The sequence below is a fragment of the Coloeus monedula genome (genome assembly GCF_965178545.1).
Source record: "Coloeus monedula genome assembly, chromosome: 8".
NCBI classification, from domain to species: Eukaryota; Metazoa; Chordata; class Aves; order Passeriformes; family Corvidae; genus Coloeus; species Coloeus monedula.
In genome coordinates this window covers 3832526-3859943 of record NC_138788.1, presented here as the reverse complement: position 1 = coordinate 3859943, position 27418 = coordinate 3832526, and the positions used below count along the sequence as shown (strand labels likewise).

The following is a 27418-nucleotide window of genomic DNA, read 5'->3' as shown; positions in this document are numbered from 1 at the left end:
CTGAGCAGGTGCTGTCCAAAATAAACCATTCTGCTGAATGACAGCTGACAGGAGATGGGATGGGACACCCCACCATGCATTCCTTCAGGAGCTGCTCACCTCGGCCTGTGGGACCCCCTCGGGCGGGCGGCACTGCAGCAGCACCTCGTGCTCCAGTGGGACCTCCTTGCCCAGCGGCTCCTGATCAAAGTTCTTCCGTAGGTCTGGGAGGGGAAGGAAAAGCCAGGGGTTACCAGCCTGCAGCAGGAACAGGGCAGCCTCCAAAACTTTGGTGGGTGCCTCAGCACCAAGCACCCACGAGTCACGAAATCCCTCTGGCATAGACAGCCAGGGCAAAACGTGTCCTGGGAGGAAGGAGCTGAAGAACCATGATTTCCATGAATTTGGGGCAGCACATGGTGCTCAAGGATGATATATTTCCTCCTTCATGTGCTTGCAAGCTTATACCCCATCCTGTCTTTTCCTTTTGGGGCTAAAACTCAGTTTATCCACTGTTTCTTCATCCCTCCCAGCAGAGCCCTCGGGATGTGGGGGACACGGCAGTGTCCTGCTCCAGAGCCTTGGAAGGAGCAGGAGCGTCACTAGATGGTGCTGCAATCCTCTGCTACAACTCCCAGCCCTCTCCACGTGGCTCCCGAACCCTCTGCTCTAAAAAACACCAAGGAAGTGTTCAAGGCCGGGCTCGACAGTGTTTGGAGCAAGCTGGTGTAGAGGAAGGCGTCACTCCCTATGGCATGGGGTTGGAATGTTAAGATCCCTTCCAACCCAAAGCATTCTGGGATTCTATGATTCTCTGATCCTGTGATTTTCCCTGGTCAGACAAAACCCTTCAGCAGTGTAGCCAATCCATCAGTCCTCTCTGTTTTGGATAACACGTTGGATTATTAGCCCTCTAATAGCAAAATCTGTTTGGGGCCGGGGAAGCCTGGCTGTCCTCCTATAGCTCCACCATCTTGTTTGCTAGCTGAGCAAATTCAGGCGGGACCAGCCTGACTAACTTGCCCTTAATCAGGCTGACACCCCCAAACAGCAGCTCGGGGCAGCGACACGTGACAGCAGGGACTCAGAGGACACGGAGTCGCTGATTCAGGCACAGCGTGCAAGGTGCCATCCGCTGGGTTATTAAGGATAATAAAACCCTGGGAAGAGCTGAGCACACTGCTGGGCAATGTGGCATTAACCCTGGTAGTGCCACTGCCCCGGCAGGTGGGGACAGTGACACTCAGAAGCAAAGCTAGAGCTGGGGTGAGGAGAGAAAACCAGGGTCATCCAGCAAAGATGGGTCATCCCAAATTGATCAGAAAGCAGAGAAGGAGTGAGCCCTGGAGATGGGAGCAGCACGGGGCACTTACAGGCAATGCGGACGTAGGCCCTGCGGCTCTTGGTGGTGCCTGCCGAGCTCCAGGCCACGCACTGGCACCAGTAATCCTCCAGGCCAAACAGCTCCTCCACCTGCTGCCGGGACACCTCGATCTGCACCTCCCGCACCAGCAGCCCTGCAAGGGGACAGAGGCATGGCATCAGATGGGCAGGAGCATCCAGGAGCAGGGAAACTGAGGCAGCATCCAAGAGGGGTGGGGGACATGCAACGCTGGAGGAGAGAGGGTTGGAGGCTTCTCATCTGGGGTTGGCACCTCACAAATGAGGGAGGAGGATGGTTTGGGGATGAAGTTAGGGCAATGGATCACATGGAAGTGTCTCTTTTTCCCCCCCAGTCCAGCTGAGCAGGACCAGAATCTCTTCAGTGTTTCTAAAGCCATCATCCTCCTCCACCAGCTCGCTCCCACTTCTCCAACATCCCTGTCCAGACCCCTTCTCACCCACCAGAGTTTGAAGGATGCCTCCCCCAGGTTTTGTTGTGGGGAGAAACTACCCCTGTCTGTGCCACTTGAATACAAATATAACAAGACAAATAAAACCTTAAAGAAATCAGCCTGGCCATGGCAGGGGTGCAATGACAAAGGCGACACCACCATGACCAGGACACGGTCTCCTGGACTGCAGGATGCTGAAGCATCAATGACCATCACCAAGGGCAGGAGGGACTCGGGGCTTACTTTTCCTTATTTTAAGCAATATCTGCCCGTTTGGCTTTTTTTTTTCTGTTTCTATTTTAAAAAGGCCTCAATTTCACAGTGATCGAGAGCTGCACGCTCCCCAGCTGTAATTTTGTTACAGCTCACTCCCCTTGCTGTGAGGAGCAATTACTGTCTCCCTGATACCTTCCTGCGGAAGAGCTGACAAGGAAATACAATTTATTTTGTCACTATTCAAGGGAAAAAAAAATCACAACAAAAAACCCCAAAAGCAAAGGTATTTGGGCTAAGCACTTTTGGGAAACTTAGGGTTTTTAGAAGGACTCAGGATGGAGATGGGGCTCCAACTCATTTTGTCTATCTGGGAAGCTCTGGTGGGAGAAGCATCCTGGAAAGGTGGGGAGCATCCTGTAAATGCCCTGCCTCTGTCCCCCCTGAAAGCAATGACTACCCAAAACTGTAGACCAAACTCATGGCACACAGAAGTGACTTCCTAAGGGCTTCCAGGCACCCAAACAGAGCCACTCATCCTGCCTGGCCCCCCTCACTCAGCTGAATTATCCTCTCTGACTTGGCCTATTTTTGCTTTATTCTGCATGAAATGTTTTGGATCAAGCACAATCAGAGCAGTACTGAGCCAGGCTCATTCAAGACACGTCATCTTAAAAGTCCTTTCTTTTTTTTTTTTTTCCTTCTTCTTAAAGGTCCCTTTTTCCAAAGCATTTAACCAAGGACACTTAAAAACTAACCATGTTAACCTGTGCCTTTGTGCCCAGCTCTCCCCCTTGCCCTTTCCGGCAGCTTTCCCAACCAATGCTGGGTGCTGCAAATGCAGATTTTTTAGCACGTTCAACCACTTTGGTTCCAGCTCCCTCTTCCTTAGGGAGGCTGCCAGGCAGAGATGCCCACACCAGCAGCTTTTACATGCATGGCATCACCTACAGGCACTGTCGGTTCATTCCCTGATAGCAGCAATGCCATCTTTGAAGCATGGATGGAAGGTGCTCTTTCCTTCCCAAATTGTCAGCACAGGTTCTGCATCAGCAGACTGGAATCTGAGAGGGAGATGCTGGACCAAAGTGAATGAGTTCCCACAACAACACGTTGTGCAGATGGATGCCCCATCCCTGGGAGTGTTCCAGGCCAGGCTGGACGGGGCTTGGAGCAACCTCGGCTAGTGGAAGGTGTCCCTGCCCATGGCAGGGGGTTGTACTATACCATCTTTAAGGTCCCTTCCAACCCAATGCATTCCATGGGTCTATGAAATATAGTGGTTCTTTCCACACTGCACATCACTAAGGCATGAAACCCCCTCCTACAGGATGCTCCAGAGAAATGAATCCTAACAGCATTTAGGCAAATTAACAAGGGGGGGATTTCAACCTAGGGCTGGACCACACTGCTCAGATGTTGCCACAAAAGCTGGGAGTCCCTGATCATAGATGGTGGAAAGCTGGGAGGGTGACAGGGCAGCTCCATCGCTCCCTCCTTGTCCTGGTTCCATGATCTTCCCCTAAGCATCCTCCACTGCCGTGTGCGGGGCACACAGACCTCTGGCTCAACCCAGTGTGGCCAGATGCTATAAATAAATTTAAAACCCCTTGGCAAAGGCTGCTCCATCACTGACCAGCACTGACACTGCCCTACAGTGGTGAGGGTTTCAAATCTGGCCTCTGCAAGAGCTGGGAGGTGGAGATGCACCCTGAAAGAGAGAAACAGAGCGTCCCCTGCTCCTGTCAGCCTCCAGAGAAGCAAAGGGCCAGCCTGCCTGACCAGCCTTCCTCTAGAGGAAAAACACCCCAGGAATGGCTAAAGCAGCTTTAGGAGGAAAGACTCAAAAAGCTACAGAGGAAAGAAAGGTTTTACAGAGCAGGTTCAGGGATGCACCCGAGCACAGACTAGCTCACGGCTAGTACACAGTGGAGAGCAAGAGATACCAGGGAAGGGTAAGGCTGTGGGAAAAATCATAGGGACAAGAGAAGATTCTGTCAAAACACTTGTGGCTCCTCCAGGCTGATGAATCCTCTCCTCTAAGCCCAGCCTGCCTTCCAAGGCCAACACCACTGCAGTTCAAAAAGCTGCCTTGGTTTAAAGCCCTCCAGATGCCATGTGCACAGGGATTTGCAGAGGGAAGATCTTACAGGGGCAACGTGACTGTTTTCCTCCACTGCTGATCAGCCACAGGTACCAAAACTGGTGCAGAAAAGATGGGTGCCAAGCTAAAGCACACCAATTTTAGGAAATCTACTGATTACATGATACATCCAACCCCACATCTTGATCTTATTCTTATGCCGGGATGTTCCAAGACAGGGACCTAGCAGCTCTACAGAGCCCAATCCCATGGAGTAAGACCCCCCCCCTAAAACGCCTAAGCCACCTTCTCACCCGCTTCCAGGCAGCCAGAGGCTGACTTATCCTCTGAGATAGGGAAGAAAGAGCTAATTTGCCATCAACAGGCATTTCAAATCCTACCTGCAATTCCTCTCATTACCGATTAAACACTTAATCCCTCTGTGAACCTGCATAAGCTGCCAGCCTTTGCCACCCGTCCTGGCAATGACTCCTACATGTTGATTAGGCATTTTGTAGGAAAGCAGTCCCTTTTTTTATCGGATTTAAACATGCTGCCTTTAAAATCCCTTTTAAGAACCCCAAGTCCTGCACAAGGGTAAGCGCAAAATCAGGCAGAGTGACTTCCCCAAGCTTCTGGGGGGTGTGGTGACCACAGCACCATCATGGTGCTTTCACCAGTGGTCTGGAAAGTCTGCCTGGAGGTGAACCATCAACAGTGCAGATAAGGCAAGAGGGAAAAGGACCTGGAAAGAAGCGAGGGACGGGGAGGCAGAGAGATGCTGGGGTGGCTTTGCTCACCGGTGACCTCATCCAGGCTCTCCTTGGTGACGTGGTCATTCTGGTTGACCCACTCCCCGTTGCACTTGAAGTAGATCTGTGTGGCGGGGTTGGCGCGGCACACGAGCTCCACGGGCTTGTTCTTCACGATGTAGGCATCCTGCGGCTCCAGCAGGAAGTGCGGGAGCGTCTCCGCCGGCGCCGACGGGAAGGAGTCAGGCAGCACATCGCTGTACTCCAGCCCTGCCAGGAGACCCGAGAGGGTTGGAAGGTGCCCTACGTCCCCATCCCCCACCCACCCAGGACTGCCCTGCATACAGTGGTGGCAACAACAGCCCTTGCTGAGGATGTGTGGAAAATCAAAAAGAGGGCTGGAGGCTCCTCAAAAGCCAGCAAAGCAAACCCCTGTAAGGTACAGAGCTGTGGGATCAATCCTGTTTTCACCTGCGTACCCCCATGCATACCCTGAGCCCAAAGCCTGGGTGATCTCACTAGAGGACACCACAAGCGGCAAAGCAAAACAAACCCAGGTCCAGGGATGGTGACAGGGACACAGAGAGGCTCCAAAGGGGCTGATGTCCCCCACCCCAAGCCTCCTCCTCACAGCCCTGAGGAATGCACGGGCATGCTCCAAGCAAAATGCTGGCAGGGCTTGTGCTGGGAATGCTGACCATATCCCCAGCAGTAATCTCAGACATCCACATCTTCACTGGAGCTGCATTTGGGATCTCACCCCCTGCCAACACTTGGATTTCAGCATCACCCAACAGGTGAGCGATCGCTTCCAGCCCAGCCACCTCCAGAGAACATCACCCAAAGGTGCCATCAGGATTCACACTGTCCCAGAAACCAGGGGTCTGTGCCCTGGGGAGCTCCATCTTCCTGCTTGTTTGCTTTCAAAAGCCATCTAAATGCAAAAACAACTGGAGGTGATGTTTGCTCAGGACAGGCCAAGAAAAATCTTGGAAAGGGGTGAGCAACTCAGCGCTCACACAGGAACATTATCCCTTAGGAGTGGGAGGCTCAGGGTGGCTCATTCCCAGCAGCAGCTTGGGAAGATGCTCTGACTGATGCTGAGCATCATCTGTAGGAGACCTGTTTCCAGCCCATTAAGATCAACCCCAAATATCACAGGAGTAATAAAAACCCCCAGACAGGTGTACAGGGATGCTGCTGCTTAACCTGTTGTTCCTGGGAATCTCACTAGCAGCCAGGTCACATCACAAGGCTTTTCTTTACACTCAAAGGAGTTACGAGCTTTTCCTCCTCTCTTCCCCCAGCCAGAGCTGTGATTCTCAACTCCAGGCACTGCAACGTGCAGGAAAACAGTAAATATCCCCAGCCCTGCGATAACATCTCCAGAACTGGCAGGGAAAAGAAAGAAGCCCACTCCCTTCATTACCCTTGGCAAGAAGCAGTGCTGCAAGGAGAGAATCAGAATCCCAAACTGTGAGGAGGAGGAGGAGGAGGAGAAAAAAATATAATCAGATGCATCAAGAAAACAAGATGACCAAGCTGCCTCCTGAGCAAAAATCAGTGAGGAAAAAAAAAAAAATGCACGAGGTCAGTCGTTTAAAATCCATTTAGGAAAATTGACTTTCCATTTCCATTTAACACAGCACTAAGGGAGAGCGGTAGGACATTTGTCATAATCCATTAACTGCTCTTTTGGAAACAATGAATTAAACTCCGGGCTAATTTCTCTCCCTCTCTCTGGCTGGCTTTTCCCCACCTCTCTGCTGCTGGTTATTTCTTCCCCCATCTCATTTGCAGATCTGTAATTTTCCCAGGCCCCATGGCAGGCAGGGGGACAGGGAATCCCAAGGTATGTGACCCTCACCCTGAACAATCCCATGCTGCTCCCTGTGACCACCTCAGGCCACTGGTCCTGCTCTCCTGTCCTGCTGAGCAGCCTTTTACCTGTCACAGCAACAAATATCTCTTTTTCCCCCCCATCTTTTTTTTAAATTTACTACTCAACTTTTCATCCACTGAGTTGTTGTGTTGTTGGTTGTACATTGGTTTTTTTTAAATTTCAGAAACCGCTTCGATGTCACAGATCTAAATTCCCTGGCAAAGGGGGCTGGCAGGAGATAATTGAACTGGCAACAGAGGCAGCCAACAAAACTTAGCTCATGGGCTTGTGTGAAAACCTCCCTGATATGATGCTCCTTGCATCCCTGTGGCAAAGTCAGACCTGAGACTGGCAGCTGGGAATGGGCACAGGTAGCCTAAAGAACCAGTTTTTGGAAGGACCTTCCCTACAGAGGTAACACCCCGAAGTGCACATGACCCTGATCCAAAACCACAGGCTAGGAGGAGAGATCCTTCTCCAACAGCCAACACCAAGGATATGTTTTCTCCAACCTCATCACCACTTTGGTGATGCTAAACAAGACTTTAGGTCATCCAAGAGGATCTGGGAGCCGTGAGGGGATGAGTCATGGCCGGATGGGGATGAAAATGCCAGATTTGTGACTCACTGGGATCATCTGCAGCAGGAAGGGTGATGCTCCAGGCTGTGGTGCAAGCCCCCAGCACAGGGTTTGGGGCTGAGACACTCCTGGTGGTACCAAAAATCCCATCCAGACCCCGCTCCAAGAGGGCATCTGCCCAAATGCTGGGTCTTCAAGGTTCTTCTTCAAGTGGGCACAGTGACGAGGGTGGGGGAATAGGATAGTGTCACCAGCTAGATCCAGCATCTGCTTTTGGTGGCTATAAAAAGCTGCTGTGTTTAAGGCTTGAACCCAAAATACCTGAACCTTTAAAGCAAGGAGCATGCTGGAAAAGTTAAAATCCTGCAAACTCACAACAGCTGAGAGATCTTTTGATTCTGGCCAGGAGAAATCTGGGGCCAAAAAAGCAGCTCTAACAGGAGACAGGGGAAAAGGATGATGGGTTTTTCATGGCAGACTCACAACTGGGGCCATGCCACGGAGCCCCAACCCCACAGATCATGGATCTGTGACTCATGGATGGAAGAAAATCAAGGGGGAGGGTGATTTTTCCATTCAGAAATTATCTGCGAAAAAGCATTTGCAGCTGGGCAGGGCGTTTTCCTCCAGCATGAAACGGTCGCTGGTGTTTAAATGCACTGGGGAAGAATTAAGGCATAGGAACAATGGGGACTTTGGATGAGAAGGGAGGAGAACCATGCTGGGCACATTTATCATAGCCCATCAAGCCAGCCTTTCATCCCCATTCCCAATGCCCGGCCACCCGCTGCATGGGAAACCTCTCACTCCGCCGACACTCATTGGGGGCCCCCAAAAAATCCACACACAGTCGGTGGGGGGGAAACATGGCTGCTTGTGCAGGAACAACTGCTGCTCCTGTCTGCCCTGACTACCCAGTAACAGCTGCAAAATACCCCCCAGGAAAAGGCACTTCCCCAATGGTGCAATCCCATCACCTCCAGAGACCACTTCCCAGCCGAGGTGACACTGTGGCCCGGTGACCACAGGAGCAACAGGCATGGAGATGCTTTTGCATGGGAAAGCAGGAAAGGAGCCCTGCACAGCCAGGATTTCCAGTCCCACAATCACACCAACAATAAAACTACCAGCAGTGACAAACTAATAAATATTTGAGAGCGCGCTCCGCTGCCTGTAATCATCTCCCTGGCAGACGTCTGCAGGGGGTTCCCATCTGCTGGCTTCCCTCCTTCCCACTGGAGGTGGGTGCCTGCTTCCCAGCTCTCTTCTGGGGATTTTTTTGGAAGTCCCAGGCTGTCGCCATCCCACAATCTCACACTACTTGGGGTATGGTGTTCCAGGGTGTCTGGAACTCTTTGTGGGGAGGGAGAGGCAAAGAGGGAGCAGCTCCCAGCTCAACCCACGGGACCAAATCCTGAAGCCTCGAGGATGAGTGTAGAAGGAGCAACAAGAGGAAAAGGGAGGAGGGAAACAGGCACTTCTTTTCCTCTCCCCATCCCTCATTTTAATCGGCTGGGGCTGAGCTGGATTATCCACAGCATCTGCTCCCTGGGGGGTGATTTGCAGATGTTTGCTGCCAGTGTTTGCAACTTGTCAAGATCCACGACCCCACACCCACCTCAAGCCCCAAAAGGGAGCAGCATCAGAGCTGGGATCCAGCCTTAACCCCCTCCTCTATCACCCCAAACACGCGGCACCAGGGATGGCGAACCTGCGAAGCAACTCCCCATGCAGCAATGGCCAAGCAAACCTCCCCAGGAAAGTGTTAAAATCCTCTCTCCTGCAATTGTCATCCCTCCAAATATTTGGAAGATTACAGGAGCATTAGTGGCTTCCCATCACCCATGGCCACCACCATCCCTCCTCCCAGTACCAGGCAGGCAGGGATGCGATGTAAGGATGTAAGGATTAGGCTGGGATGCCTGGGTTTCTCCAGCTATATCTGAGTGGCGGTGGACGCTTAACCCCTTCTGTCTCTGCCTCCCCACATTCCCGCCTGCCTCATGGCAGGCGCTAGCTCCTGGGAAGGCCTGACAGGGAATAGTTAAACCTGCCAGGTGGGTTAAAATCCTCCTGTAGAAATGAAAAAATATGTAACAGCTTATCTCCAGCACCACAGGAGGAGTCATCTGCCTTCCCAATCCCCCTTCCCAATCCCCCAGAAGGGATGAGAATGGCTCTGGCTCTAGAGACAGAGATGGAGGGGATGCTCCAGCCACCAGCTTGGCTCCAGGTGTCTGAAAAGCTGGAGTGGGGCTGTCCCCATCCCAAATCCCTCCTCCTATTGCCTCCAGGGAGAAGGTATTAACAGGCTCATTTAGAGATTAGTGCTGTTGCCATTTAAACTCCAGCAAATTTTGATGCTGGAGCCATGGCATGGCTCACTGCCATTCCAGAATCCCTGGCTGACTGAGGGCATCCCTGCTGCCAGCCCTGGGGGGGCACAAACGCATCCCACCACATTCCAGTCCATCCCTGAGCTCAGGGGGAACCGGCATCACCAGTCCAGGCCTTTCCTATGCCCATGGGCTTCCCATCGTAAACTGCCATTGGGACAGTTCTGTGTCCAGTGGTAACACATACCCAAACCTTCCATCCTAAAGGCAGCCTAAGCATCCTTCCTCCCCCAAACATCATCCTCTCTTCCCCAAGCATCCCCTTCTCACCCCTGCTAAGCCAAATTCAGCCTCCCACACACCCGTGTGGTTCCCCAACACAAAGCCCCATCTCCGAGGAGGTAACAGCAGCATGTGGCATCTTCAGAGGCAAAGTCTCCATGAGATGGAGCAGTGCCATCCCAAGCCACAGCCCACTGCCCCTTCTCTGGGGTTACATCCCATTGGAGACACAGCAAGGAGAAAGGAGGACAACCCAAAATACAGGGTGTAAGTGAGGATGGGTTTGGGAGACTTGAAGCCACTCACATCCAACTCTCTCCCTGCTGCCTTCTCGCACAGAGCCCACAAAATCCTGTGCCTTCGAAAGCCTAGTATCATTCAGACACAAGCTGGGAAGTGCTGATGAAACTGAGATGCAGAGAATGTAACAGGTCCCCAGGGCTGCAGCTGGCTGATGTAACCCCCGGCCTCATTAACTCAGTGTGGCTCATTAACCTCTCCCTCCCAGCATGGGGGAGCCCCAAGCTGCCAGCAGAAGCCACAAAACTGAGTGTGGAACCTTCAGGGATAGCAAGGATAACCAGTGGTACCCAGGGCCTGGGTTCATTTGGGTTCAAAGTGAAAGGGGAAATTTATGGAAAAAGTTCTTCCTTGTGAGTGTGGTGAGACCCTGGAATTGGTTGCCTGGAGAAGCTGTGGCTGCCCCATCCCTGGAAGTGTCAGGCCAGGTTGGATGGGGCTTGGAGCACCCTGGTCTGGTGGGAAGGTGTCCCTGTCCACGGTGGGGGTTGGAAGTCCACAATCTTTAGAGGTCCCTTCCAAGTCAAACCATTCTATGATTCTACCTCAACTCCAGTCTGGAGCAAGGTTGGATTTTGAGCTCAAAAAGAGACGGGGATGACATGCTTGTAGGGTGACCACCCTTGTGCCCCCAATCTTGGTAGCTCAGCAGGGACTGGATCACTGAAACCCCGCACCCAGGGGTGTGCTGGCATGTGCAGAAGATGTTTTCCTACCTCTCTGGACCCCCAGAAACTGAAGCCTATCCCCTCCTGCTCCCACCAGCCAGGAAAGCACCTGGAATCCATATTTGGCCTCTCCATTCTCACCACTCTTTTATTAATAACTAAACCTGGAAAGACCCACTTAACCTTTCCCCCAAGCATCTCTGCCTGATGACCTGGCTCATTTTCTTCCACTGGCTGCCCTCTTCCAGCAGCTTCACAGTCCCTTCCTGCCAAACCTGGCATCATCCAGCTCTGAGCCAGCACAATCCCTCCATCCCATGGCCTCCAGCTCCTCCCAGAGCCCACCCAGCCCGAGAGGGAGGGACAGACAGGCATTTCCCAGCAGCTTAGAAGTCCCTCCTGTCCCTCCTGCCCGGCGACAGGCAAACTTCATAATTAGAGAGCATTCCTCCCCAGCGTGGGTAATGAGGGGGTGCACTCAGCCAGCCCTAATTACACCCCTGGAAAAAAAAAAAAACAGATTCCTCCTCTCCCAGCTAAAGGAAGAGCCTGCAGCTGGCCTCCCTCACTGCGTACCTTTATTAAACCAGGACTGCATGGGGACAGGGAAAGGAATGAAGAAAGCAAAGTCTGTGCTGAGAACAGGGTGGGAAGCAGGAGCTGGGCAGCCCCACGGATGTTTCTGTATGCAACGACCGTATTGATCAAAACCCACCTCACTTATATAAATAAATACAAAAATAAATCAACCTTTTAGCTAAATCCTCAGGTCAGGTTTTTGCAAGGCAGCCTGAGAAGTAAACTAAGGCAGGGTGCCCTTGCATAGGGCATCCAACCACAGCATCCCTACACATCCCACCACAGCATCCCTGTGCATCCCATCTGCAGCATCCTAAGCATCCCACTGCAGCATCCCTGCACAACCCATCACAGGACCTCTGTGCCCCTGCCAGCCACAGCTAAGAGGATCCAACCCAAATGCCAACCATCCCCTGAGGATGAAATCCCCGGAGGAGAAACACCCAGGCTCTGGCAACACCTCCTGTCCTGGGAGCTGGAAAGAGAGAGGTTTATCTTGTTGATTATGCATTACACCAGAGTATTTATGGAGCCACTATTCTTTTGTTTTTCTTTATGATTATGATAATCAAAGGCGAAGCCTCCTGAGAAGTGTAAACAGCTGAGATCCCTTATGGTACAAATCTCTTAATTTTTCATTATATGGATTTACAACACGACACAGGCAGATTGGAGTAAATTGTTCCTTATTTCTGGTTTTAGTGGAGCCGTGAGCTGCGCGAATCCCCGTAAATACCCATGGAAAAGAGAGTGAATCAAAATAAAAAAAAAGAAAGAAAAAATAGGAGGAGGAATTATGTCGCAAATCCCTGTTACACTCTATTGTGCTGGCTTCTTTTGTGCTGTTTTATACATTCCCTTCAGGGAAGCAGTTTTGTTGGAAAACTATCTCCAAATTTCATCTAGTGCTGGTTCTTGTTACGGGCACAGACATTTCCCTTTGTGCTATTTTCACTCCATTGTCACGGTCCTCTTGTCGAGTTTGTTCTTTATTTTTAATGGATATAATAATTATATGAAGTTATTATTTATTTGCTTTGGCCATGAAAGAAAAGCGCCAGCAGCCAAGAAGGCGGTAACGCGCTGTTTATTCACATGTACGGCGTGTGCTGGGTTCCTGTCGTGAAAAGAATAATCATTTCAACAAGAAAAGAGAGAAGGGAAAAGCAAGCAAGGAACAAGCAGGGACTTGTTGCCCTGGTTAATACCAAAAAGTCCAAGGAATTACTAATTATCCTTCAAACTGCAACAAACCAAGTGCAAGCTGCAAGCTCTCCTTGGAAAACACAGAGAAGGAAAAAAAAGGGTCTCCTGTTAACTGAGCACAGCAATCTGGAAAATGCTAACTCTGGGAGAAAGAAAGTTGACGGTTTTGCAGACAGAGAGCGATTTCCCCTTCACCCAAATTACATACATATTTCAAAATGTAAATTCCCCAGTGTTCCCCTTGAGAGTGCAACTTTCAGGCGGCTGTTTTGCAATGGGTGGGTTTTCTCTTTTTCCCTGAACATGAAAATCTGGAGGCGACCGCCCTGGCTTCAGGCATGAGAAGCGATTTTAAAGCAGCAGCAAGCAGGGCTGTGAAACACCCAGTGCTCCCTGGGAAAAGAGGGATGCTCTGCTGCCCACCAGGCATCCCATCTCGGAGCATCCCTCCCTGGGCATACACATCCCACAGGACCATGGGCTGGAGGTGAGCAGGTTTCGCCCTCTGAGCACCCCAATGCCAAACATCGAGGTGGGGACAACCCAGCCAGGCCCTCTAAAAGTGGCTGACAAGGTCTGGTAGTCCTGGGTGGTGGCACTTCTGTCCCAAAATCTAGAGGAGGTGGTTGTGCACATCCCACCCTAAGGAAGCCATTAGCACCCCAAGGTTGTGCACATCCCACCCCAAGGAGGCATTAGCACAAGCCCAACAGGGTAAAGCAAAAAGTTTAGGCAGCTGGCTGCAAAGAAGGGAACAGCAGGGCAAAAGGAACAGAAATCTGGGGGAGTTGTGTTTGGTTTTGGGGATTTTTTCCTCATCCTTTTTGTCTTTCTGTCACCCACTCTCTCCTCCCGCAAGCCCTGGGAAGCCAAAGCCGGCTGGAAGAATGCCCCCTGCCACCTCCAGCCAACCTCTCTGCAGGGCCCTCGCCAGCTGCTGCCCTACTTTTCCCGACGCTTTTCCCACTCTTCTCCCGCAGCTCACTCGGTGGCCGGCATGGGCTGGGAGCATCACCCGCTCTGGTACCCGCGGCAGCCGTGAGCCCCCACTCCTTATGCTGGGGGCTCCCGCCGCCAGAGCCGCCTGCCAGGATCACCTCCCACCCCCCCAGACATGCCAGCTCAGCAGAGGAAGGCGCTGGGAGCAATGCTGCTCTGATTTGAAATCATTTTAATCATGGCATTATTATTATTTAATCATTAAAAAAGCAACAAGAGAAAAGGTCCATTCCATGCCTCAAATTCCCCATTAATTCAACTCAGGGAGGAACATCACCAGAGAGGCTGATTAAGGTCCCTTTATTAAACAGTCTTTAAAGTTGCCCTTAATCTTTCAGATTTGTTGCTACGATAAAAAAAAAAAAACCAACAAAAACAACAACAAAAAAATAACCACCACAAATGGAGGCTGGAAATGCCTTGTTTTTTATTGTCCTTTCTCTGCCCTTTTCTTCCCTTCTCATTTTACTGCAGGGATGAACAGAAGGAAAAATGGGAGGAGGGGGAGAAACAGGGATAGAAAAAGATTTAAGGAAAAAAAATAATCCCTGCTGATGCTGAATGTCAAATATTAAGATTTTTCTCTCTCTCCCCCCTCTTTCAGCAATATCCTTATTAAAGAATAAGCCCCCAAACCATCAGTGAGACTAGCTGAGATGACAAGGCTTCCCCACCCCCTTTTCTGTGTCAGGATTTGATCCCTGAAGCCAAGAGCAGGTAGAATGGAGGGCAGGTACCTCAAGCCCATCATGGCTTCCCCATTGTGGCATATAGAGAGGTGTCCAGGCGGTGGCAAAAGGATTTTAGCAAATACCTTGATTAGTTTTATTCCTTTCCCTCTAAACCCCGCAGCCAGCTGGGCTCCCAGCACCTCACACCTGCTTTTACACAGGAAAGAAAGCTGCGATTGATAAAAGCCATGAGGTTCTGGGGTTGTTCTGGGGGGCGCCTGTTTGTAGTGCCTGCCCTCGCCTGGCATCACTGCCTCGCCATCCAGAGCGGAAGCAAAAACTCCCTGTGCTCCCACAGAAGGAAACCCCTACAAAACACAAAGCCTTTTCCCCTCAGTCTCCCATTTCCACGGAGGTGGGGAGCCTTCAGGAGCTTCCTAGCGTTGTTTGGCACCCTCCTCCCCTCTCTGGCATTTCAATACCATGGGACCCATGTCGCCACAGGTTTCTTCCTTTCTCACTGCTGGGGATTTCCACCTTTTCTTCTCCCACACCACCGAGCTTCTCTTTCCTCCCTTTGTCCTCTGGCACACACATTCCTCCCCTGTGGACCAAAGTTAACTCCCAGGTGGCCTGAACTCCCACGAGCATCCTTCCCATCTCAGCACGGGTACCACTTGGGGCTGGAGGTGCCTGGGCTGGAAATGCCTCAATTTTGGGGGTCTGTGCCACCCTATGTAGGTGGGACTCCACTTGGAAGCACCCCTACTGATGCTGAAACCTGTGTCCAATACACCAGCAAGCCAACATTTGCTCCCACACCTTCCTCTCCCAAGGTATTGATAAAAATTGCCCTTAAAAATATACAATATTGACAAGTAAAATGAAGTTTGGGATGCTGAATTCAGAGATGTTTCAGTGACAAACACACTGAGCATCTCCAAAAGTGGAGCATGGCTCTGATGGATGCAGGACATCCCAGGCACAGCAGTGAAATGACTCCTGCAGGGCTCAGAGGCACCTCCGAGGGATGTGCAGCAAGAGAGAGGGACCAGAGGTGATACAGAAAGGTCTCAGGGAACAGGGGCAAAGGATCACGCATAGTGAACATCATGGAAAAAGCAGGAAAAAAGCCCGGTGCCCCCCAGCCTCGTCCTTTTCTCCTCCCTGTCCCCCAGCGGCCGTATTTCCATAAGCGATTTGCACTAATTGCTTTAACTACGGCCATGCTGCAGGTAATCAGAGTCATTAAGCGACCTCTGCTCCGGGAGGACAGGCGGGGCGGCTGCAGCGCCACGGGCGGAGTGGGGCACAGCTCCCGCATCCCCGGCGTGCCACGGGGATGGAGCTCGGCCCCAATTTACTCCTCCCTGGAGCCCAATCAGTGAATGGCCTCTTTCCTGCCCTGCAGCGGGGAGCCTGGATGCTGCCCGATTCCTGAGCCCCAGCAGGGATGGACCCTAAGGAGTCCTCCTTGGACTGGCTGCTGGCAATACCACGGCACCGTGACTTGTCACTACGACTGCCAGCTAGCCCATGGCTGGAGGGGATTGGGTTGGGTTCAAACCAAACATGTACAAGCACTTGAAAACCCCCAAATCCTCCCCAAACATTTTCTGAATGCAGAAAAAAGGTGTTGCCCCATCCCAGTCCTGGGGCAGGGGGACAGGAGGGAAGAGCCAGCTGTCACGGACCAGGGGACACTGGGCTTTAAGGCTAAGCCCCATGCCTGGATCTGCTTCCCGGCATTCCCAAAGCACCCAGGGATAGCTCTGACGAGGGGCTTAGCCTCAGAAAGCCCCCGAAGCCCTGTGCTGCACATCCCAAATTAACCCTGTCCCTGCTAAGGGAGATGTCTTGTGTTCAGCCAGGCTGGGAGAGCTGTGGCTGTTCAGCCTGCAGAAGGAAAAGCTCCAGGGAGACCTTAGAGCCCCTTCCAGTGCCTAAAGGGGCTCCAAGAGAGCTGGAGAAGGACTTTGGACAAGGGGATGAAGTGCCAGGACACTGCCAGAGGGCAGGGTTAGGTGGGATATTGGGGAGGAATTGTTCCCTGGGAGGGTGGTGAGGCCCTGGCACAGGTTGCCCAGAGAAGCTGTGGCTGCCCCTGGATCACTGGAAGTGTCCGAGGCCAGGCTGGACAGGGCTTGGAGCAACCTGGGATAGTGGAAGGTGTCCCTGCCCACAGCATGGGGCTGGAAAATCCCTCAAAGGTCCGATCCAATACAAACCATTCCATGATTCCATGTTGTCTACCAACATGCAACACATTCAACCCCCTGCAAACATAGCTCAAACTGCAAAAAAAAAAAAAAAAAAAAAAAAAAAAGCTGCTTTGAAACCCAAACACCTCTGTCCCAAGGAGATGGGACCCCCAGACCCCACCACAGGGGTCCCTCTCACACACTTGACCTCCAGGCTGGGAGGTGTAAGAAAACATCCATGCTTCCTGGAAAATGCACTGCAGCCCCCTTCCTGCCTGTCCACAGGGAGCCATTACACTAACAGTGTGTCCATTCAGCCTGATATATAAATTACTAATGTAAATTAATGGATAATTTAAGCCCTTTAGTCCCAAATATTTAAATTATTTAACAGGCAATAAGAGAGAAGGAGAAACAAAAGAGGAAAAGGGGTGTTAACCCCAACAGGCAGAAAAAAACTATAAATGAAGTGTGAGGAGAGCAGAAAGAGCTGAACATACACATTTTAAAGTGAAGCTGCCAGGTTCATTTTGTTTGAGCCAGGCTGGTGTTACAGTGGATGCCCCCAGATCCAGGAGGCAGAGCATCCACCAAACAACCGCACCGAGCAGGACAGATTCTGATCTACACCTTTTCCAGGCGAGGAAATCTCCATGGCTGTGTTTGTAACAGCTCTTAGTTACAGTGATTACCAGAACTTCCTGGCATGCCAAAACAATACTTTTAGATAATTTTTTTCATCCTCCTTACCCCTAAGCTGACAGCATTCCCTTTTGTAGTACCGTTCCTGACTCCTTTTTTAACCTGATTCAAGTACAAACACATTTATTTCAAGTGTTTTCAGGTTTTTTTTTCAGGTGGTCTATGTGACTGTTTCACTCTGCACCCCACTCCCCCCCCCCCCAAACATCCTCAGCAAGGCAAAGTGGTTACAATTCCTCACAAAGGCAATCCAGCAGGATGCTGGATATCATCAGCACAATGAGCTTCCCATCCTCAGATATTCTGGAGAACTCTCCTAACAATACAGCAACAGCAAGGAACAGGTCGGGGCTGAGAAACACAGTGTTTCCTCCTCCAGCCTCCATCCCAAACTGGCCAGGGATATTCCCAGCGCTGCCCTGGGAGCTGGAAGAGGTCATAAGGAAAAATGGTCCGTCGAGAGAAAACGTCATGTGGGAAAAACAGGATTTTAACAAAAGCAGCGTGTGAGTCTGTGTGAGTCTGTGCATGCTCGGGGACGACACCGAGGGCAAGGGGGGGATCGAGACAATAGTGAATAGACTCCAGATTATATCCTGAACTCGCAGCCCCATGGGAACAGGGTTATAAAAACCCTTTTTATTTTGTTTGTAGTCCAAAACAAACAAATACATAAAAAGCTAAATGCGGAGAAGCCAGACAGGAAGTGAGTTACATCTGGGAAACATCTGGCCCCGGCTGTGCCACAAGCCTGGCCGCCGGCACAGCTCCGGGCACCTGCTCCCACAGCTCTCAACCAGGGGAGGTCCTCAGAACCTCTGTTCCAAAAGCGCACTCTTTGGGGAAAACTGTGCTGGGGGAAAGGATGCCCCGAGCAGTGCAGGACACCCTGGCACAGAGCTCTGAGCATCCCCTGAGCATCACAAGAACCCCCGAGAAGGGCTCTGAGCGTTAAGGATGGCCTCAACAGTGCAAGACACCCTGATCCAGGGCTCTGAATATTGCAAGACACCCTCTGAGCATCACAGGACACTCCCAAAAAGGGCTCTGAGCAGCAAAGGATGTCCCAAGCAATGCAAAACATTCTGGGTACAGCTCTGAGCACCCCAGAACATCCTCTGAGCACTGCAAGATGCCCTGAGCATTACAAGAGACCCTGGCACAGGGCTCTGAGCACGTCAGGACACACCCTGAGCACTGCAGAACATCCCTTGAATAGGGATGAGCCCTGAGCACTGCAGAACACCCCCAGAAGGGCTCTGAGCATTAAATATGCCCTGAGCAGTGCAGGATACACTGGTCCAGGACTCTGAGCACCACAGGCCACCCCTGAGAAATGTTCTGAGCAATAAAGGATGCCCTGAGAATTTCAGGACACTCTGGTCCAGGGCTCTGAGCATCACAGGATGAAGGCAGGCTGGCCAGCGGGCACCAGGGCACTCTTTCCCAGCCCTAAGAGATGCCCCCACATCCTTCTCCACAGGAGAGAGGAGGTCCTGACAAGCAGTCAGAGCGGCTGGAGGTATTTTCTTCCTTCTGGTTCTCATCTCCTGCTCTTATTTCTCCAAAAGCCCTGTGAAAGAGTCTCCCAGCACTGCCCCATGCACAGACCTGGGAAGCCTGGGGAGGTTGCAGGGCCTGATGCTTGGGAAGGCTTCAGCCCAGCTGCAAGGGAGGAGAGCTGGCTTGGCAGGATCACCGTCCAGCTCTCCTCACCAGGGAATTCCCCTGTGGCTGCCAGCCCAAGCTGCCAGCCCACATCTTCCCTCTCCACCTGCCCACAGCCAACGGGGTGCTCTGAGGGCAAGAAAAGGGGGATGTGGGAGATTCCACAGAGCTCTTACACAGCAGAAGAAGGTGTAATGAAAAGAGTAGTGACACTCAGGAGTGGTCTGGATCACAGCAGGAATCACTTCTGTCTCCCCCGTGCAACTCCAGCTGCATTCCCAGCCAGGAAATGCAACAGCCACATTCAAACACGTGGAGCAACTCCACTGATCCTTCTCTGCTGCACTGGCTGCACCAAACTCCTGGAAAACCAGCTTCCCTCAGCTCCTTGGACAGGCTGGGATCCCCCCAGTTCACCAGATAACCCCAAAGCACCCTCAGTTCTCCCCAAAACCTCTCCTCAGCATTTCCTCTGCCACTTGCTCTGGCAGAGCCCAGGATTAGCACTTTGGGTATTCCAGCGGGGAGGATTAAAGCTGGTCCAAGGCTGGACCACGCTGGAGAGGGAGCAGCAGCTGGCTGCACAGCATCTGGCGCTGCTGCTCATTTATTCCCCATTGTGTACCCACGGGCAGCAGCACATGGGACTGGTGAGGGCCACCAGTGTCCCACAAGGGCAAGAAAGACAAGGACACATCTTTTGGGGTGTGTTGCAGCCATGCTGGCAGCTGGTCTGAATGTGGAACATCTCCCCTTGGAAGAACCCAGACACAATGTAGGGGACTTGGGGAGAGAAGGGAAACATTTGGGATGAGGATGGGGATGTCAGGGAGAAAAACAGGGAGGAAAGAAAATAATCACAGAATGGTTTGGCTTGGAAGGGACCTTAAAGATCATCTCATTCCAACCCCCTGCCAAGGGCAGGGACACCTTCCACTAAAATATCAGAGGAGGAAGGACGCTGTTTGGAAAAGGAAACAAGCAAGGCACATTAAAGGAAAAAATTATCCAGCAGGCTGGCAAGGTTAAAAAAGCAAAAACACTGGGACACAGGAGGATAGGGAGACCTAATTAAAAAAGCCTCACCCAGAACACGCCACCAGCAAAAAGCATCTGATGTGTCAGGGACAGAGATGTAGGATGCTGCGTGTCCCATCCCATGTCACTGCACACCCTGCAGCAAAGGAACCAGCACCCAAACCCCAAGCCACTGCAGCACTAGGGTGAGCATCTTGCTTTCTCATTTCTGGTCATGTTTGCACCAGCTGATGCCCACCTGTAGCCTTTTTTTGTGCTATTACTTTAAAAACAGCTACATTAGAAAGCTCCAGCAGCAGCAGCAGCAGCTGCCTAGAAGAGTCAGACCCCATTGCAGGAGGTGCTGAGAACATCAACCCTGACCCCATCCCCACAGCTAAATTTGGCCCAGCTCATGGGCACACTGGCTCCTGGAGGTGTCTGAACACATCTAGGCTGTCAGGGCGAGGACGGCGATGCACAGGAACCCACCGGAGCCAGGCAGCCTGTTCCCACCATCCCTCACACGTGCTTTTTCTTTCAAATTCCCAGCCTAAATAAGGCTTTGGGGAGGAAATTAATGAAAAGCAAAGCTGATTACAAAGAACAATACAATGACTCAATCTGTTTCTTTTACCTCAATTGTATAAAGCTTTTACATTTATGAAGGTTTCTCTCAGTACACAATGAAACAGCCCTCTGAGGGAAGCAGTAATGGCCCTGGAGACTTTTGAGCAAGACTGGACAAAACACCACCGGAACAATCCCAAAGGAAGGACCAGATGATATAACAGGTCTTTTGCATCTTTAATTCCTCATCCTTTTCTTTCTCCTCCCATTTCAGGCACAGGGTTTTTAGCTGCTGCTAATTCAATGTTAATGCGGAGCGGCTGCGTTTGCAGCACATGGTGTAAGCAAGAGGAAAAACATCGGGGCCCTAAATGACAACCAGATCACAGGCACGGGGGTCCTCATTCCCAGCATGGAAAATATCCCTCTGGAAGCAAAACAGGCCATAAAATGTTGATATCCTTTCCACACCAGGATGGATTGCTCCTGCACCGACCACCAGCTGCCTGACACTCACGGGTCACAACAGGACCAGCTTTGGATCTCCTCCCTCTCCATCCCCACATCCAGCCTCTTCACCAGTGCATGGGAAGGATCTCCAGAGTTTTTTTGCCTATCCAGAGACACTGGAAAAACCCCACCAGCACAACAAGACCCCCCAAAACAACCTGAGTTTAGTTCAGTCATAATAGCAACCAACTTTCCTGGCTGCTCCTTTGTAGAGCATCTCCCAGGAAAAGGCAACAGGATGCTCTCCCCACCACCTCCTGCTCCTCCCTGCTGGTTGCTGGGTGGTTTGGATCATCTCTAACACCCGACTCAGTGAGCCGCAAGGAGCTGAGCCGAGCTGTTTGTGATGAAATCAATGAGGTGACGCAGAGGCAGGTGTCTGAGCCCCTGCCCCGGTGCCTGGCCCCACCAGGGGACAGTCACCAAGGCTATCACTGCCAGCACAACCCTAAACATACTCGCAGAATCACTTTGGTTGGAAAAGACCTCCAAGACCATCAAGCCCAACCTGTGGCCCACCCTCACCTTGTCAACCAGAGCAGAGCATTGAGTGCCACATCCAGGCGTTCCTTGGACACCTCCAGGGATGCGGGCTCCAGCGCCCCACAGTGCTCAGAGATCACTCGGTGGAGATTTCTCCCAGCTGCGTGTTGTCCTCTTCCTTTCCCCACTGGCTGAGGTACTAGGAAGGCACAGTCTTCCCGAACCACCTACCACATATTCCCTCCCTTTAACATGTCATTTCTCCCCAAAGTTCGGAAGTTCAGGCTGTCTGAGTTCTGCGGATCCGTCAGACGTTCAGACTGTCTGGGCTCTGCAGTAAACTTTGCGCAGACCCATTTCTCCTGTTACCCTAAAGTTTAGGAGTTCAAACTGCCTGGGTTCTGTAACCAAACCCATTAGGCTTGAGGTCGGTACAGGCATTAAGACGCATTTAGAGGACATTAACACCCATTTTTCCTAAAGACTCTCATCCATCGAGTTGTTTGTAAAGAGACCAGCACCCATCTTTCCAGTCGTGCTCCACTGGAGCACCTTCATACCTCGAGGTCCACGTGGAAGACCAAGAATGGATGGGGAGTCTCAAATCTGTGGCAGTGGGATGTTACTCCCCACGTCAGTGGGGTCAGAGCCCCAGCACCCCTATGGACAGTGACCTCCCTCCTGTGACCTCCCTCCAGCCCCAGCACCTAAGTCCAGTCATGACAGGAACAAAAGCCACTCTTAAGAGACACATTTACAACCCTCCAAGAGGGAGCCCGCTGACAGCTTAACGAGCTTTTTGTTTTTCAAGTAGTGGTTTTGTATTTACGACCTGAAAGGGAAAGATGCAAGTAGGCAGGGACGATCAGGGGCTATCTGCTCCTTCTGCTCCTGACCCGCTGCTGTCCAACCCACATCCAAGCTATTCCGGAAAGCTATAAAAAACGATTGCATTTCAGCTTTTTCCCCCCTCCTTTCTCTCTCCCCTCCACTAAAAACAAAAAGCACCTTTTTTTGGTGGTGTTCATTTCTTGTTAATGTTTACCCCAAGGAAAAGCATCAAATATTAATGCAGGAAGCTTCAGAGAGACCACACCGGAAAACAGAGGCCCCATATGTTGTAGAGTATCCCAGTGGATGCAAGATCCCACCAGTATCCCCAAGGCCTGGCTCTTTAATGCCTGGGAAGGAAGGAGGAGGCCAGAAGCTGGGCTTTTACGAGCGCAAGGGATCACATTCCTGGGATATCAGCCCAGAGTTACACTTAGAGGAAAAAAACTTAAGAAAAAAAATCCAAACCCCACCACCCTTCCCCAGGACGCTGCACTGTTATTTATAAGCTTAATAGTGAAAAGAGAGGGCAAAACTCCCTGGTTTTGTTGGGGTATTTTTTATCCCCAGCATTAGCACAGCAGAGAAATGCCTTTGGGCTGCAAGAGCATTCCAGCCACCAGCAGGAAGATAAGGCTCTTCCTTTGCCTCCAGATTCCTTGGCAGAGAGGAGACACATGGGGTTTAACTGCACACAGAGATGCCACAGCCCTGACACAAACATGATAAGAGCTTTTGTCCCGTGGAGGGCTCATCCAGCTGATAAAGACCCTGCCCAGACCTCCTAAAACCCAGAAGGGACCTTTGCTGAAGAGTTGCAAGGGACTGGTGGGGAACATGGAACGCCCAGATGTGCAATGCAACATCTGGTAGGGGAAGTGAGCTGTGTGCCATGGCAGTGTCCCATACAACACAGTGCCTGCTGCTGCACTGCTGCAGGTGACATTGGACACACACATCCCCGCTTCCAGGGAACAAAAGCACTCCCGTGTGCTTGGTGGTGGCACCTTTGTGCCCTAATGCTGGGACTTGGTGATCTAATGGCTTTGCCAACCTGCAGCGCTGTGTTCAGCTCTGCAGCCTCCAGCACAAGAAGGACATGGAGCTGCTGGAGCGAGTCCAGAGGAGGCCATGAAGCTGCTCCAAGGGCTGGAGAGCCTCTGTATGGATCCAGGCTGGAAGAGCTGGGGGTGTTCACCTGGAGAACAGAAGGCTCCAGATGAGACCTCAGAGCCCCTTCCGGTACCAAAAAGGGCTCCAACAGAACTGGAGAGGGACTTGAGACAAGGGTCTGGAGGGCCAGGATAAAGGGGGAATGGCTTCCTACTGACAGAGGGCAGGTTTAGACTGGATATTAGGGAGAAATGCTTCCCTGTAGTGTGGTGAGTCCCTGGCACAGGGTGCCCAGAGAAGCTGTGTCTGCCCCTGGATCCCTGGAAGTGTCCAAGGCCGTGCTGGATGGGGTTGGAGCATGCTGGTCTAGTGGAAGGTGTCCCTACCCAAGGCCTTTAAGCTTTAAGATCCCTTCCAACCCAAATCATTCAGTGATTCTATGAACCCAGCTGCTGAGCTTGGGACGTCTTTCCCTCATTCCCCTCCATCCCCACACAAGCCCAGCTGGGCAGCACTGAGGCCCCAGAAGCCCTGGGTGTACAGGCGCAAAAAAAAAAAAAAAATTGTAAAGAAAGAAAAAACCTTTAAAGTGGGATTGAGCCTAAGCACAGTGGTGCTGCTCAGAGCAGGGCAGCCCCCTCCCCGGTCCCCTTCCCCACTTATCGCTGCCCGGGGCCCTGCCCGGCGCCTGCCGATAATCAGGGAGCGAATTGAAACCCCGGCGCCAGACTGGATCCTTATCTCCTCCCCAGCAGGAATGCGGGATGGGGGCTGCCCCTGCAGCAGCTCCAGGACCAGGAGGAGGGGAAGGAAGAACCCCCTCCTATGGCCCCTGCAGACAGTGAGTAGGAGCTGGGGAGAGCCGGGGAGGATGCGGGGACCTCCGAGGGCTGCGCAGTGCTCGGTGCCCAGCCCCGGCTCCCGGGACGGCCGGAGGGGTCGGAAGCACCCCCCGCCTTGCGCAAGGGCCGGTAATTATCCCCGGGGATAATTACTCTGCTTCATTTCCCCATAAAGGCAAGGCCTGGGTGCGAGGAGCCCGGCTGGGAATGCCTGAGGCATGAGCCGGGGGGACGCGAGGCGACAGCCGGGAGAGCCACCGTCCCACCCTGGCTGGCTGGCAGGCAGCCCTCCCTCCCCCCGAAAAAATGCAGGGTGAGAGCTGCGAACTATTCTCAAAACAGCCCAAGCCCTTTAGGGCTCAGCGTGGGGACCCTCGCTGTCTTTCCCGTGGGAGGGGGAGGAGGACGAGACCCCAGAGCCTTCCTCCCTGGCGAGGAGGGTGGCGGGCTGGGCTCAGCCCCTGGTTCAGGAGCTGCCCGGGGCTGATCTCCATCACCAACAGGACCGACAGGAACTTCCAGCCACCCAACACCAGCGGGGAGAAGGAGAGGAGGTGAGAGCCAAGCTCCTGGCTCTCCTCCCGCCTGCTGCCAGGTGGGACAGGAACCATGGCTCCAGCCTGGCGCTCCCTCAGCTCCCTCCCGGCATGAGGGCTGGATGCTCTTAACACCCAAAAAGAGCTTCAAGTGCTTATTTTCACAATTAGGAACCCAGAACTTTGCCCTCAGTGGCTGGAAAGCATCACAGTAGCACCCACGGTGAATCCGTGCTGTAGGGACACAGCGTCCACAGACAGCAACCCCCCAGCTCCATCCCAGCCGAGGGTTTCATGGGCAGCCACTCAAGGAGGACTCTTGTTGATGCCATCAGTGCCCCAGGGGATTCGCAGCCAATTAAGAGGGTATTTTAAAAAATCATAATAAGGGGCTAATGAAGTTTAGAAGCTGCCGACAGCAGCCATATGCCTCAAATATGCTGGGTACAGTCCGTGCCTAGGTAATGCAACTGCAGGTATCAGCTCGCCTAATTAGCTACCAGAAGAAAGTCTAATTTAAAACAAAGCTCTTATTTTATTTATTTGCTGACAGCAGCAGAGCAATTCCCTCCAGCATGAAGTGAAAGCAAACACACTGCCCTCAAAATAAACCACCACGGGCTTTTTAATTTTATCCTCTAACAAGTGTTCCCTGGTTAGTCTTTGGCAAGGTGGGGGGGGGCGGGGGAGCGGAGAAAAAAACCCCAAACGACAACAAAAACCCAACCTGCACTTCTATTAGCATTACAGAGGACTTGAAAAGACAGCTTCCCACTTGTCATCTCCCTGCCACAAAAAACAGCAACCACTGGGAACTTCTCAGCTGTGGATGACAAACTGCCTTTAATAAAATATCCCTAAGGAAATGTGTTACCCCCTCTGCGATCCTCATTTGGGGGGATGAAGGGGCTCGGCACATCCTCACTGCCATCACCCTGAGATGCGCAGGTTGGTGTCTGGCTCCAGACCATGGTTGAGAGGTGTAGGTCACCCACACAAGCCAAGACTCCTGACCCTTCCCATCCTTTCTCTTTCTTCACCTCTGGATGCATCCAGAAGCAAATGTGGAGAGGGTAAAGGGAAATCCTAGAAGCATGGAGAGAGTGCAAGACCACTGTGATTTTATTTAGCATCTTTATTTATTGAAGTGCTTTAAATAGATGTGGATTGACTCTCCTGGCTCTGGCTATTACAGCTTGAAAGGGGAGCTGCAGACAGCTCTTAGATTAATGCACACGAGGCTACTTCCATGGATGCTCAGCAACCCACTCCGTGTGGGACCTCCTCCTGTCTTCCAGACTTCACCTGGGGCCCCTGCATTCCCCCCCCACCCCCTTGCAAAACACAACGTTCTGGTGCCTCCACCGCTCCACATCCACATAAAACCCTCTTCACCACCACCAGCCTCAATCACCTCCACATCCAAGATTAAGCCACCAGCTCCACCACCCACCCAGTCAAACCTTGTCACCTTCCTCAAATGGTCCAAGCTCATCCAAGTAATCAGGGATTCATTCTTTCCTAGCAGCATGTCCTGCCAACCATTTATGGATCTATGAAAGCAGGAAGAGGCATTGCATGCCTTTATGGACAACACTGGCTGGGCCCTGCATTTTTCTTCCCACTGATTAAAGTAATAATGCTCAGTTAAGCAGTAAGTAAAAAATCACATGATTTTTAGGCAGCTGGGAAAGAGGAAGAAAATCTATTGCAGTGGCTCTGAACAAGTGCTTCCCCAGGGCTTCGAGGCAGAAAACTTATCAGACACTGCTCTGATAACATATTCAGGCTGAACCATTAGTCTTGGGCATATGAAAGGTGTAATAAAAGGTTAACTGCAGACTGAGTGAGCAGGGGGAAATGGGGTTAAAAACCCACAGAGGCCAAAGGCAGGGGGTGGCAGCAGCTCTGGGGCTCGGTGGCATCCCCAGCACACACTCCTGAGGGGAGGATGCTGATAGTGGGCACCCACCTCCTGCCACACAAGTGTCCAGGGACAGTTTGTCTCCTGCCTGTTTAAAGCTGCAGAGAAGTGGGAAAATCAGCATCCATAGCACCATGAGACTGGTGGAAGACTTCCCCAGGGGCAGCATCCTGAATCATCCTCAACAATGTATTTTCTCATTCTGGCCTCATTTGGCTCCCCTGCTATGTCCCAGTCCCAATACACATCTTACAACACCTTTTCCTCCACAAACACAGCTCCTTTTCTTCTGTGTAACTCCAAACCAACCCTTTGTCCCAGGCACAAAGAGCTGTGAGGTTTCTGCTGTGGGTTTCTCTCCGCACCCGTTTCCCATCCGGCTTCTGTGGGAATGCCAGAGCACAAAGCAAACCACCTGTGACCTGTAGCTACTTTTAAAAAATTATCTCCACTGGAATTTTCTCCACACCTTGTGCAATGATAGAGATGACAACACAACCTCAGAGGGGTCCCCTTTTTCCTTAGCAGTCACCTGCTCTCTGATCACCTCTTAAATCCCATATAGATCACCCAACCTGGGGAAGCCAAGCAACACAAAATAAGCTGGAAACAACCCCCATCCCGCTTCCAAACCACCTTAGAAACATCAAGTTAGT

The 27418-nt window shown here is 51.8% G+C and overlaps 1 protein-coding gene across 1 annotated transcript in view; it reads right to left on the bottom strand.

The window, feature by feature from the left end:
- UNC5B (unc-5 netrin receptor B) overlaps nucleotides 1–27418 on the bottom strand; it is a gene marked incomplete at both ends in the record, with an annotated part of 49674 nt that overhangs the window by 7884 nt on the left and 14372 nt on the right. Inside the window, 3 exons of the mRNA XM_082286596.1 lie at nucleotides 100–203; nucleotides 1353–1496; nucleotides 4911–5132. Coding sequence (XP_082142722.1) covers nucleotides 100–203; nucleotides 1353–1496; nucleotides 4911–5132 — 470 coding nt within the window. The remainder of the gene's footprint in view (nucleotides 1–99; nucleotides 204–1352; nucleotides 1497–4910; nucleotides 5133–27418) is intronic.